Source organism: Budorcas taxicolor, chromosome 13, assembly GCF_023091745.1.
Source record: "Budorcas taxicolor isolate Tak-1 chromosome 13, Takin1.1, whole genome shotgun sequence".
Taxonomy (NCBI): Eukaryota; Metazoa; Chordata; class Mammalia; order Artiodactyla; family Bovidae; genus Budorcas; species Budorcas taxicolor.
This window is the reverse complement of record NC_068922.1, coordinates 51845205-51859317: the sequence shown is the minus strand read 5'-3', so window position 1 is coordinate 51859317 and position 14113 is coordinate 51845205. Positions and strand designations below refer to the sequence as shown.

General features: G+C 47.6%; 1 protein-coding gene across 1 annotated transcript; it reads left to right on the top strand.

The window, feature by feature from the left end:
• The first annotated feature begins 765 nt into the window (after positions 1-765).
• Positions 766-13904, top strand: ITPA (inosine triphosphatase). The gene is made up of 8 exons (XM_052650868.1): positions 766-872; positions 5824-5881; positions 5970-6034; positions 6645-6718; positions 7777-7808; positions 8349-8464; positions 12058-12134; positions 13470-13904. The coding sequence occupies exons 1-8, from the start codon at positions 807-809 to the stop codon at positions 13606-13608; spliced, it is 627 nt and encodes a 208-aa protein (XP_052506828.1). The 5' UTR covers positions 766-806; the 3' UTR covers positions 13609-13904.
• Positions 13905-14113: the final 209 nt, after the last annotated feature.

The window sequence follows — 14113 nt, the reverse complement described above, 5'->3', positions numbered from 1 at the left end:
CTACTCTTTGCTGTGTTGGGGATGAAAAGAATTGGCTGAGAACGAAAGACGGATTTAAGGGACTGGAGGGATGTTGTAATAAAGGAGTTTAAATACTGAAGTTCCAAGTCTGGGACATGGGTGAAAAGACGGAGCTAGATTAAGGCTATGCAAAGTTTAAAATCACAGTCAGGTAGTTCAGAGCTGGCAGGCAAGGCGGAGCTAAGGAAGCCGGGCTGAAGATGAGGTCAGGATAACGACCCAGGTTTGAGAGCCCTTGTCCTGAAGCAAACAGTTCTGAGAGACAACTTTAGAGGTGCCGGCAGTGAAGGCGAATCGTCCAGAGCCTAAGCAGTTCATCACAGGCCTCGAGGTAGGCACGAAGGGTTTCTTTGCTTCCTCGGTGCCCCTGTCCCAGAGATGGGTGAAAACAGGAGTGGGGCAGGTGGTTAGAAATAGTCTCTTCTGGCTTTGGCGGGAGGGGCTAGTCAACCTCCAGTGTCCGTTAGACCCAAGCAATTCCGATAAGGGAGGCCAAGCCCTTCTCCTCCCTTCTAGTCCTCGGGGGCCCCAGGCTGCTCATCCAGAAAAGGAGGTCTGAGCAAGGATTCTGGATGCCCAGAGAGGCGTTCCTGCCCAAAGGTGCCCAGGCTGCGACTGTTGCCACCGTCGCCGCCGCAGCCCTGGCCACGCAACACAAACCACAGGATGCCTTCCTGGGACCACAGGTCGTAAACCGCATTATCCCCTTCCGCCGGTAGTCGGAAGTGCCTGCGACTCGAAGCAGAAGGACTTCCGGTGGCCCTGCCGGGTAGCTGGGGATCACCATGGCGGCCTCCTTGGCCGGGAAGAAGATCGTGTTTGTTACGGGGAACGCCAAAAAGCTGGAGGAGGTGACGGGAGGGTGGCGGAGGCCGACTAGGAGGCGGTGAAAGGAAAGGGTAGTGTGTGGCAAGGGTGGCTGGGGAGAAGGCGGAAGAGGGTTCCAGGCGGAGAGAAGCAAGCGGGTGGAGCAGCGGACGCGGAACGAAGAGTCGGACGGGGAGGGGTCGGTGGGATCTGTAAGGGGGTAGTGCCGCGCGGAGTGGGACCCGAACGTTTGCGGAGTGGGGGCGACCCGGGGTTGTGCTCAATAAAATAAGGGCCTTAACAAATCCCGGCACAGGACTTGTGAGCTGAGGGGCTTCGGGAGCTAAGTGCTGAAGTCCTTAGCACTTGTCCCAAAGGTTATCTCTTAAGCTGGTTCCCAAACCAGGACTCCGACACCCCTCTGGAGTTGATCCAAGCACCGCTTCTGGCCTGGGGTTGTCAGGAACGGGACAGGGTGTGGAGCCAGGCATCCAAGCCGAGCCGTTCACGCCCCCCTACAGTCCAGAAGTGTCCTCAGTCTCCCAGCCTCTTTGTGCCATCTTTGAAATGGGATAATGCAAGAGGCCTGTTTCACAGAGGAAAGGAGAGGTGTGAGCGAGGCAGTGGATCAAAGTTCTTGTCTACCGGGACTTTGTAGCTAGCTGTAAGGATTCTGGGGGTTGATGGAACCACTTTGGCTGCAAATAGTAAAGAGACACAGATAGCTTATGTAAACCGTCAGGTGACTATTGTGGGAATTCAATAGTGTGCTGTTACACAGGACTTAAGGAGTCTTTCTCAGGAGTCCCTCAAGAGGGGTTTATTTGTCCTTCTAGTTCTCTCTGGATGCTCATCGCTTTTCATTTTGAGGTCTTTCTGCATTTCCCCTCCTGGTGGAGGAGGCAGTGAGACTTCTGCCAGACATCAGCTCTGATTGGCCTTGCTTGGATCAAAGGTTTGTCCCTGCCCCATCAGCCATGGCTAGGGAGATGGGTCATGTGTGGGGAATCAGGATGACATCCACTAGATATCTGAGGCAGATCAGTGGGGTGCAGTCATTAGGGGACCCTTCATTTATCTACAGCACAAGGACTGATGGCACGTCTGTGCCATTTCAGAGTGGCCTTCTCAGAAGGGCTGAGAAAAGGTTTGGGATCCTGAGGCCAGACAAGTCAGACAGGCAGTGCCACCCTGAACAGAGCGCCATGCAAGATGGTGGCTGCCAGCTCCCAAGCCCATCTATACTTATGGTTGAGAATGTGGACCTCCCACATTTAAAGAGGCAGGAGGGAATTCCCTGAGGGTCCAGTGGCTAGGATTCAAGCTTTCACTGCTGGGGTTCTGGTTAGACCCCTGGTGGGGTGACTGAGATCCCACAAGCCACATGGCATAGCCAAAAAAAAAAAGAACAGACTGGAGTGGCCAGAGGAGGCTCACTGGAGAAGATGGACTTGAAGTTGGTCTAAAATAAGAGAGTTTTAACTTATTATCCCATTGGCAGAATGATGATGCCTATAGAACCTTTCTCAGGAAAATATTTTTCAGTTCAGTTTAGTCGCTCAGTCATGTCCGACTGTTTGTGACCCCATGAACTGCTGCACACCAGGCCTCCCTGTCCATCACCAACATCTGGAGTCCACCCAAACCCATGTCCATCGAGTCGATGATGCCATCCAACCATCTCATCCTCTATCATCCCCTTCTCCTCCTGCCCCTAATCCCTCCCAGCATCAGGGTCTTTTTCCAGTGAGTCAGCTCTCCGCATCAGGTGGCCAAAGTATTGGAGTTTCAGCTTTAACATCAGTCCCTCCAATGAACACCCAGGCCTGAGCTCCTTTAGGATGGACTGGTTAGATCTCCTTGCAGTCCAAGGGACTCTCAAGAGTCTTCTCCAACACCACAGTTCAAAAGCATCAGTTCTTCGGTGCTCAGGTTTCTTTCTAGTCCACCTCTCACATCCATGCATGACTACTGGAAAAACCATAGCCTTGACTAGATGCACCTTTGTTGGCCAAGTAATGTCTCTGCTTTTGAATATGCTGTCTAGGTTGGTCATAACTTTCCTTCCAAGGAGTAAGCGTCTTTTAATTTCATGGCTGCAGTCGCCATCTGCAGTGATTTTGGAGCCCAGAAAAATAAAGTCTGCCACTGTTTCCACTGTTTTCCCATTTATTTGCCATGAAGTGATGGGACCAGTGATGCTATGATCATGTTTTCTGAATGTTGAATTTTAAGCCAGCTTTTTCACTCTTCTCTTTCACCTTTATCAAGAGCCTCTTTAGTTCCTCTTCCCTTTCTGCCATACAGTGGTGTCATCTGCATATCTGAGGTTATTGATATTTCTCCCTGCAATCTTGATTCCAGCTTCTGCTTCCTCCATGCCAGTGTTTCTCATGATGTACTCTGCATATAAGTTAAATAAGCAGGGTGACAATATATTGCCTTGACGTACTCCTTTTCGTATTTGGGACCAGTCTGTTGTTCCATGTCCTGTTCTAACTGTTGCTTCCTGACCTGCATATAGGTTTCTCAAGAGGCAGGTCAGGTGGTCTGGGATTCCCATCTCTTTCAGAATTTTCCACAGTTTATTGTGATCCACCCAGTCAAAGGCTTTGGCATAGTCAATAAAGCAGAAATAGATGTTTTTCTGGAACTCTTGTATTTTCGATGATCCAGCGGATGTTGGCAATTGGATCTCTGGTTCCTCTGCCTTTTCTAAAACCAGTTTGAACATCTGGAAGTTCACGGTTCACATATTGCTGAAGCCTGGCTTGGAGAATTTTGAGCATTACTTTACTAGCATGTGAGATGAGTGCAATTGTGTGGTAGTTTGAGCATTCTTTGGCATTGCCTTTTTTTGGGACTAGAATAAAAACTGACTTTTTCCAGTCCTGTGGCCACTGCTGAGTTTTCCAATTTTGTTGGCATATTGAGTGCAGCACTTTCACATCATCATATTTTAGGGTTTGAAACAGCTCAACTGGAATTCCATCACCTCCTCTAGTTTTATTCGTAGTGATGCTTCCTAAGGCCCACCTGACTTCACATTCCAGGATTTCTGGCTCTAGGTGAGTGTGAGTGATCACACCCTCATGATTATCTGGGTGGTGAAGATCTTTTTTTTATAGTTCTTCTGTGTATTCTTGCCACCTCTTCTTAATATCTTTTGCTTCTGTTAGGTCCATACCATTTCTGTCGTTTATTGAGCCCATCTTTGCACGAAATGTTCCCTTGGTATCTCTAATTTTCTTGAAAAGATCTCTAGTCTTTCCCATTCTATTGTTTTCCTCTATTTCTTTGCATTGATCGCTGAGGAAGGCTTTCTTATCTCTCCTTGCTATTCTTTGAAACTCTGCTTTCAAATAGGTATATCTTTCCTTTTCTCCTTTGCTTTTCTCCTCCCTTCTTTTTACAGCTATTTGTATGGCCTCCTCAGACAGCCATTTTGCTTTTTTGCATTTCTTTTTCTTGGGGATGGTCTTGATCCCTGTCTCCTGTACAATGTCATGAACCTCAGTCCATAGTTCATCAGGCACTCTGTCTATCAGATCTAGTCCCTTAAATCTATTTCTCACTTCCACTGTATAGTCATAAAGGATTTGATTTAGGTCATACCTGAATGGTCTAGTGGTTTTCCCCACTTTGTTCAATTTCAGTCTGAATTTGGCAATAAGGAGTTCATGGTCTGAGCCACAGTCCACTCCCGGTCTTGTTTTTGCTGACTGTGTAGAGCTTCTCCATCTTTGGCTGCAAAGGATATAATTAATCTGATTTCGGTGTTGACCATCTGGTGATGTCCATGTGTAGAGTCTTCTCTTGTGTTGTTGGAAGAGGGTGTTTGCTATGACCGGTGCGTTGTCTTGGCAGAACTCTGTTAGCCTTTGCCCTGCTTCATTCTGTACTCCAAGGCCAAATTTGCCTGTTACTCCAGGTGTTTCTTGACTTCCTACTTTTGCATTCCAGTCCCCTATAATGAAAAGGACATCTTTTTTGGATGTTACTTCTAGGAGGTCTTGTAGGTCTTCGTAGAACCATTTAGCTTCTTCAGTGTTACTGGTTGGGGCATAGACTTGGATTACTGTGATATTGAATGGTTTGCCTTGGAAATGAACAGATACATGGGATTACCAAGGAAATCAGGGGAATCCCTGGTGGCTCAACAGTAAAGAATCCACCTGCAATACAGTAGATGTGGGTTCAATCCCTGGGTTGGGAAGATCCCCTGCAGAAAAGGGGATTTTCTGGGAAATCCCACGGACAGAGGAGTCTGGTGGGCTGCAGTCCATGGGGTTGCAAATAGACAGACATGACTTAGTGACAAAATCACCACCACAAGGGAAATCAATTCTATTGATTTCCAGTTCTCAAAATATAAATATCTGTGATCTAGTTACATATTTTTGTTTATGCATTAAAGAATTCAATGTATCGTTTTGTGTTATTATCATAATTTAAAAATAGTGAAGGTTGTAAATGGTATTTTGAGATTATCTGCTAGAACTGTAAAGGGATATGACAACATCTTTGATGTTAATAGATTTAAATGTCACAGGAACTGCTGATGCTATATGTGTGTTTTCTATATTCACAATTGAAAGAGATGCTAAATTTCAGCTCAAGGTTAATGAAAATAGAGAGGTATTTTTTTTTTCTATCCAAGTTCTGGGTAGATCCTCCTGAATTCCAGGTAACCCCAATAGGAAAATTCCTGGCTTAAATAATAGGTTCTGGGAGCATTGAGAAGGGAAGAGGGTGTTCTAGATGGTGGTTAGCATGAACAGAGACCTGAAGTAGGAGGGAGGGATCAGAGAATGAGAAGATGAGGGAGCTGACCTGCTGGAGTGGGACCCTGAGGGCTAGAGGTGAAGCTCGTGGACCTGACTTTGAACTTTAGGGAACTGACAGGAGAGTTACCTAATGAGAAAGGTGGGTGACAGCTTGTGCAGTAATGGGGAATCATTAAGTGCTGATAAATGTTCTTTCATTTTGGAACAGGTCATTCAGATTCTAGGAGATAAATTTCCGTGCACTTTGGTGGCGCAGAAAATTGACCGTATGTCTCTGTTTAGTTTTATTTTTAAAAGATGATTCAGTTTCTCTAACTCCCCGTGACCTGATTATGTGTCTGTTTCCCTCACAAGTGCCAGAGTACCAAGGAGAGCCTGATGAGATTTCCATTCGCAAGTGTCAGGAGGCAGCTCGCCAGGTGCTTGCTCCACTCGTGTCCTGTCCTTGCTCCTCTTGTCCTGGTGGCTCCTGGGGTCTGTGCCTGCTGGGGATGGGTAAAGAATACGGTGGGCACAGTTTATTATGACTTGAAAGACCTTTCCATGTCTGATCAGGCTGGAGTCAGTTAATAGTTATAGGTTGCCTTCCTTTCTCAGCCTTAACTGCGTAGTATCCCCCTAAGATGACCATACACACACACACACACACACACAATTTTCTCTTCCCATTTCCATGGCGCATTCATTCCATCCTCTGCATTCTCCCCACACACATCCACCCTGCACTCACACATCTCTCTGGAACTGAGAAGGAGCACTTTGTAAAGAGTCAGGCTGCTTGAGTGTAATCCCAGCTCTCCTGTCATTGACAAGCTTTACAACCTGCCGAGGCTTTGTTGTCCCTGTCTCTAAAACAGATAAGAAGGAGATAAGAGATTAGCCCAGGGCTGTTGCCCAGGTCTGCTGCTGCTGTAGCACATCCCAGCTAGCTGTGGGTATGGCCCTGGCCTGGGTGGCCTGAGAATTCAGAAGGGAGGTGGGGCCTGCTGGTGGGCCCGGGTCTCAGGGCTGTATGTCCTTGTGCTGCAGGTGCAGGGCCCTGTACTGGTGGAGGACACCTGTCTGTGCTTCAACGCCCTTGGAGGCCTCCCTGGCCCCTACATGTGAGTGATATCCCACCCCTTTGATTGGTTACTTGATATTGCAGGTCATTCCCTGTCTTGGTGTCAACACCAGTATGTCAGATTGTTGAGGAAGGATTAGAAATGGGGGAGAGGCATGCCTTTCTTTTGTTAAGTGTGAGAATGTGTGTAAGTGGAGATGGGCAAGGGGAACTCACCCATTGGAGAGGTAATTCTTGGGCAGGTCAGTTTCAGGAAAGAGGAAATAAGGAAGTTGAGATCTGCAGATGGATTTCCTTTCATCTCTCCAGTGTCCTGGACCCCTGTTCAGGCTTCCCAGGTGGTGCTAGTGGTAAAGAACCTCCCTGCCAATGCAGGAGACTCAAGAGATGTGAGTTCGATCCCTGGGTCAGGAAGATCCCCTGGAGAAGGAAATGGCTACCCACTCCAGGATTCTTGCCTGGAAAATTCCATGGATAGAGGAGACTGGTGGGTGACAGTCCATGAGGTCCCAAAGAGTCAGACATGACTGAGCGAGGGCACACACAGGGTACACATACCCCGGTTTGTTGGGTCTTGGTTATGTATAAAGTTGGCCTGTGAACAACTTGGGGTTAGGATTCAGCCATGTATTACTGTAGTATTGACTATTGAACAATATCCACATATGAGTGAACTTCGGCAGTTCAGATCATGTAGTTCAAGGGTTAACTGTATCTTTAACTTTTGGACTGTTAATTTGTCTGCCAGCACAGTAGCACCCCTACACACGCTCCGTATTCTTACCAGCACTGTTTCATGACTTAGTATTTTAGTGGGTGAGTAGGAAATGTTATCACATGCAATTTTAATTTGTATTTCCCTAATTAGCAGTGAAGTTGAGGCCTTCATTGGTTTATTGATTCTTCTGTGCATTGCCTGTTTGTCTCCATCTCCTTTTTCCTGTTGGATTATTTCCCTTCATTTTGAGTTGAGACATTCTTTATCTTTTCTCCTTGACTCTCTCAGAACTTTAATCCCTGGGGGATGCAGCCTGGAAAGAAGGTGGTAGGAACATCCATCCATTTGTGGTGTCTGTCTCACCTTTATTTCTCTTGCAGAAAGTGGTTTCTGGAGAAGTTAAAGCCTGAAGGTATTATCCCCATTTGTCTCTTTCTTTTGTTGTGTTTGGAATTAAGAAATCTGTGGGTTCTGGGGGAGGAGCTCCAGTTAGTAATCAGGAGTCTCAGGTTCTGTCCCCTTCAAGGCCTCTATTATAATCAATGCTCATCTATAATCAACGCTCACACTTTCCCTGTAAACCTAGCTCTAGGGAGCACTGAGATGTGGGAAGAGTAGATGGGGCTGGTGATGGTGGTGAGAGCTTTGAGATTGAGGGGCAACTGGAGATTCTGGCCCTGAGAGGATTGGCCCCACCACTTGCTGTCGTTGTCAGCAGGAGGTGGAAAGGGGGACACCTTGCTTCTCCTCCTGGTCCCAGCCCCACACCCTGGAATCCACAGTGGTAGAACCCTTATTCTGCATCCCCATAGCCCAGTTTCCTGGGTTATCAGCACAGGGCCTATTTGGTCAAGTGTATAACTCCCCTCCCCGAGCTGGGCTCCTTGGGTGGGGAGTTGGGCCTGGGGCTTGGTAGCAGAGTGTGCTGAGCCCTCATTGCACCTTCCCTCAGGTCTCCACCAACTCCTGGAGGGGTTCCAAGACAAGTCTGCCTATGCACTCTGCACGTTCGCATTCAGCACTGGGGACCCAAACGAGCCCATACGCCTCTTCAGGGGCCGGACAATGGTACGTACCCATGCTCGTTTTCCTGCGTACCACCAGAGGGCGCTGTGAACCCCGGTGATGCTATCTGGTGGGATGGTCACACCCCTAGATACCGCAGCTCGAAATGCTATCAGTCCTGAAACTTATTGCCCCCTGAGTCTGATGTTTGGAAACATACATGGCTCACAGCTTTTGGAGCCTGGTATACCCAGAGCTGTGCAGTGTATGCTCCCCTGAGAAGCAGATGTGGGAACTGAAGATGACAACTCCTGGAGCTGTATCTGCAGTTCAGGCTTCTCCAAGCTTGAATCTCCTTACCACACTGCTGTGCAACAGCTTCCCTTGACCATCTCACAGCCTTTCCAGGTTTTTATGTTCATATAGAGTCTTCCTCTCCCCCCACCTCATTCCTTTCAGAGGTGCCCTTCAGTGTCTCCTGGCTTACTGATCAGACCATAGGTTCAGCTGCTTCTCTCAGGCCAAACCACCCTCTGTTCTGGGCTTCCCGCCCCGCCCCCACCTCACCCTATTCATTCCCTCCCTATGGCAGGGTTTACCTTCAGACATATCACTTCTCTGCTTTGTCCTCTGCTCAGAATAAAATCCAGAGTCTCACTGTAGCCCATATAGCCCTACACCAGTGGCTCCATCTAAGTTGTGTCTGATGCTTTTGCAACCCCATAGACTGTAGCCCGTCAGGCTCTGTCCATGGGTTTTCCCTGACAAGAATACTGGAATGTGTTGCCATTTCTTCTTCCAGGGAATCTTCCCAACCCAGGGTTCAAACCCGCATCTCCTGCATTGGCGGGCAGATTCTTTACCACTAAGCCATCAGGGAAGCCTCCCTGATGAGATTTTCAGTTCTTGTGGTAAAAAACAGGTTTCAGAAATTACCATCTTCACCATTTTTAAGTGTATAGTAGTGTACACTATTGTGCAACAGATCTCTAGAAATTTCTCATCTTGCAAAATGGAAACTATGCCCATTGAATAACAGTCCATCTTCCTCTCTTCTGGGCTTCCCTGGTGGCTCAGATGGTAAAGAATCTGCCTGCAATGCAGGAGACCTGGGTTCGATCCCTGGATTGGGAAGATCCCCTGGAGAAGGGAACGGAAACCCACTCCAGTATCTTGCTTGGAGAATCCCATGGACAGAGGAGCCTGGCAGACTACAGTTCATGTGGTCGCAAAGAGCTGGACATGACTGAGTGACTTTAGCTTCATTTCACTTTACTTCACTTCCTCTCTTCTCCCCAGCACCTGGTAAGCACCATACTACCCTCTGTTTCTGAGTTCAGCTACCTCAGGACACATCATATAAGTGGAGTCCTGCAGTGTTTGTTTTTGTGTGATGGTCATATTTCACTTAGCCTAATGTCTTCATTTCATCCATGTTGTAGTGTGTGACAGGATCTCCTTTTTTAATGCTGAATAATATTCCATTGTATGTATGTACCACTTTTATCTATTTACAAACATATCTTGTTTTATTGAGCTTTGAAGATACTGTATTTACAAATTGAAAGTTTGTGGCAACCCTGCACTATCAGATGATGGCTAGCATTTTTTAGCAATAAAGTGTTTTTAAATTAAGATTTTTTTTTTTTATTTTCCCTTCATGGATCACAGCCTTGTCATGGTAAAGGGGCTTGTGTAACTCAATGAGTCTGAGTCTGGGGCCACCCAAGACAGACAGGTCATAGTGAAGAGTTCTGACAAATCGTGGTCCACTGGAGGAGGAAATGGCAATCCACTTCAGTATTCTTGCCACAAGAACCCCATGAACAGTATGAAAAGGCAAAAAGATATGATACCAGAAGATGAGCCCCCCTCAGGTCAGAAAGTATCCAATGTGCTACTGGGATGAGAAGGTTAGATAATATCTCAGGCTCAGTGGACATGAATTTGAGCAAATTCTGGGACATAGTGGAGGGCAGAGGAGCCTAGTGTGCTGCAGTCCACAGGGTCGCAAAGAGTCAGACGTGGCTTAGTGCCTGAACAACAAAAACAAGCATTGTTCTTAAGGCATAATGCTATTGCATACTTTCATATGCAGTAGGAAACCAAAACATTCATGCCACTTGGTTTATTGTGATAATTGCTTTATTACAGTGGTCTGGAACTGAACCCACAATATCTCTGAGGTTTGCCTGTATTTGTTGCTGAACACTTGAATGGCTTCCACATTTTGGCTCATAATGCTGCTGTGAACATGGGTGTGCAAATATTTCTTCAACATCCCATTTTCAGTTCTTTTGGATATATATCCACAAATGGGATGACTAGATTGTATTGCCTGGTCACATTTTAAAAGTTGGTTATAGTGTCTGCTACTCTCACAGAAATGTTCGGTCAGAAATTGAAAGTTTGACCGGCCACGGGCTCAGCTTCCTGCACTGTGACTGAGTAGCTGCTCTGCCGCTGAGTGGGCCTGATCACTACCATCGCACCATTCCCTGTGGTCTCCCCAGCTTTGGCTTTGTTGTTTTGTACTTTATTGTTTGCCAGCCCTTACTTTAAATGAGGTAGCCTTGTTTCTACTTATCCTGTTCTCACCCATGCTCTCTAAACCCCAACCACATAGTCCTTTCAGCAGGGTGTGTGCTAGGCCCTTCTCCATCTCAGAACCTTGGCACAGCTCTGTCCTCCACCTAGAATGTTCCTGCCCTAGCGCTTTATGTGGTCAGAGTGTCCCATCTTCACTCAGGCCTTCCCTGAACTCCCCAACCTGTTATCCTTGAGCCCGGCTCCCAGTTTTTGCCCTTTAATGATTTGGTAATCATTGATTTGTTTACTGATGCAGTGCTTGTTTTGCTGAAGAGATCCATTCTGTGAAGGCAAGGCTAAAGCTTTCTTGGATCCCGGTGCTAAAAACAATACCTGCCTCGATAAGGTGTTCAAAATACATTTGTCGCGTGGGTGAAGTTCAGGGTGATTCAGTAACTGGCCTCGGTCACACAGCTCCCCATTAGCAAAAAACAGAATTTGCCTTTGGTCTAAAGGACTCAGAATTTATGTGGCTGATTTGCATCCCTTGTATTTTTATGTGTTTTTTTTTTTTTTTAATTCCCAAGGTAACCTGATATCTCATGACACTGGTTCTCTTTGTAAAATTTTCCTATTGTAATTTGCCTATTACAGCCAGTATTTATTGAGCTATTTTTGAGTTGAACATTGTGCTATTTTGTTATTTGTTAGAGCCGTTTTTGTATTTTGATAAGTGTAGTAATAGTAGGAGATACAGGGTTTGTCGGCAAAGTTTAGGACCCTCAAACTTCCACTTAGGGGAAAGTGTTTTCTGTTAGTTTTTCAAAATTGACTCTTCTTCAGTGAGGTCACAGTTTGTCAAACCTTAAGAGAGGGAGGCTGGTCCCAGGGGTATCGGTCACCTGATTAAGCATATGGTTCCTCCCTATCTGTGGGGAGTGAGCTCTCCTACTCTGCATTTTATGTGTGTTCAGCAAACATTTGCCGGCACCATGGACCCCTTGAAATAATATGAGTAACTAGGGTTTAACCAAATTCATTAACTAAGCTCAGACTGGCTACTGCCCTCCTCATAGTGCATCTCCTCCATGTCCAGTGACATAGCTCTGCCCCCTTTTCTTTGGCAGGGACGGATTGTGGTGCCCCGTGGCTGTCGGGACTTTGGCTGGGACCCCTGCTTTCAGCCTGATGGATACGAGCAGACGTAAGGAGCCCGTTATTTCCAGGGGTGTGGGGTCGGATGGCCTTGGTCTGGGTCGGGTCAGTGCCCCGCCCAGGTGCAGGCATGCGGATATGGGCGGGGGCAGGCTCTGCGGTGCCTTTCCAGTTGAACGCAGCTCTGCTGGGGTGGATGCAAGGAATCTGAGTGACGCAGTCCACAGCTGGGTGTAGCTGGAAGTCTTGGGCTCTCGGGCTTATCTCAGCACAGAGCAGCTGTGCAGCTTCCCCTCTCTGACTTGGGCTTGTCAGCTTCGTGATGGATGGATGATTAGCTGACCCTCATCTAGTTTGGAAAAATGTTAACAGCTGGGCACCACATTAAGGTGTGCGCCCCCCCCACACACACACAGTGCCAGGTGTTCTTGGTATTTCATGCTGCTGCTGCTGCTGCTGCTGCTAAGTCGCTTCAGTCGTGTCTGACTCCTAGCGACCCCATGGACTGCAGCCCACCAGGCTCCTCCGTCCATGGGATTTTCCAGGCAAGAGTGCTGGAGTGTGTTGCCAGTGCCTTCTCCAAGTATTTCATGCGAACCCCCACTTATTTACATGGGACATGTTGGCTATTATTGGGAATTGGGTTTGTCAAGCTGGAGGGACCCTCAGGAGCGTGGCCTGAGGCCTTACAATAGCCGGGACAGGGCTGAGGACCACATGAAACATCACTTCAGCGACACAAATGTTCTGTAGCTGCACCGTGTGATCCAGTGGCTGTCAGCCACATGTGGCTGTACAGCAGTTGAAATGTGGTTAGAGCAACTGAGGAACAGAATTTATGTTTATTCAATTGTAATTGGTTAAAATTTAAATGGCCACATACTGGTGGCCACTGTATTGGGTGGCATAGATGTGAAACTAACAATTGGAGTATGGGATTCTCAGCTCATTGCAGTCCTGACATGGATGGCAGGTTACTGGCTGGCTGTTCAAGGCCCACTTCCCCTGCCCATCTGCCCACCCCGCAGTGCACTGGAGGGGATTGCTGTGTTTGCTCTGTTAGGCCCCACTGCTTCCTGTCAACAGATGACAAACCTGCTCAAACATGCAGCTCGTCCCCCTGTCCCTGGCTTCCTTTTAATGACTTTTGGACACACTAGAACAAATTTAGTATCCTTCCACACAGATTAATATGGATTTCTACCTACATCGGAATTTAAGACTCTTTGATTTGTAAAAAATTAATTCTGGCTGCCAGGAGCTGGTGGCCCTGCTACCTTTTACTAGGGACTCTCTGAGCTTCATCTCCAGGATGCCGTGAGGTGTACACACCCTCCCCGAATCTGGGCTCCCTCTTCTCTGAGCTGTTACTGTCGCCCTGTAGGTATGCAGAGATGCCCAAGGCTGAGAAGAACACCATTTCCCATCGCTTCCGGGCCCTGCTTGAGTTGCAAGAATACTTTAGCAGCCTGACTCCTGGGGTCGGTGATGACCACTCTGGCTGGGGATCCGGAGAGGGGTAGCCTGAAACCACCTCTATCAGGCAGGCACCTGTCCAAGTATTTCCTTCAGGATTACCACTTTCTGGTGGTGTTACCAGCTGTTGGGAGCAGCTGGCTCTGTTTGGAGAGACTTTGGCCAAAGGACAACGCCATCCTCTTGCCCTTGTGGATTCAGTGGTCTCCTATGGCCTCCAGGCCTGGAATCCTGAAAGGACCTTGGGTGAAGTTAACCCTTGACAGGGTTAATGGTTTGGGGAAGAACCACACAAACAGCCTTAGATGTTTTTTAAATACAGCAAATAAAAATTCCAGAAGGTACTTGCTTCCATAATAAATTGGGAATAGCTGCCTTGAAACCTCCCCAGGCAGGCGTCTGCCTCCTGAGTCCCTTTGGGCAGAAGCAGAAAACCTCCCAGGGTCGGGAAAGAGGGCTGAGGGGTGGGATGGCCAGAGGGCAGAGCTGTGCTGAGGCTGTTCGTGTACCATTGCTAGCTGGAGTATTCTTCCCCTTTTGTCTTTCAAGTCT

Bases quoted from the DNA above. Each gene is read 5' to 3' on its own strand.
- ITPA (XM_052650868.1), top strand. From the start codon at position 807: ATGGCGGCCTCCTTGGCCGGGAAGAAGATCGTGTTTGTTACGGGGAAC. The intron at 873-5,823 runs GTGACGGGAGGG...ATTTTGGAACAG, and splicing joins ACGCCAAAAAGCTGGAGGAG to GTCATTCAGATTCTAGGAGA. The intron at 6,719-7,776 runs GTGAGTGATATC...TTTCTCTTGCAG, and splicing joins GGCCTCCCTGGCCCCTACAT to AAAGTGGTTTCTGGAGAAGT.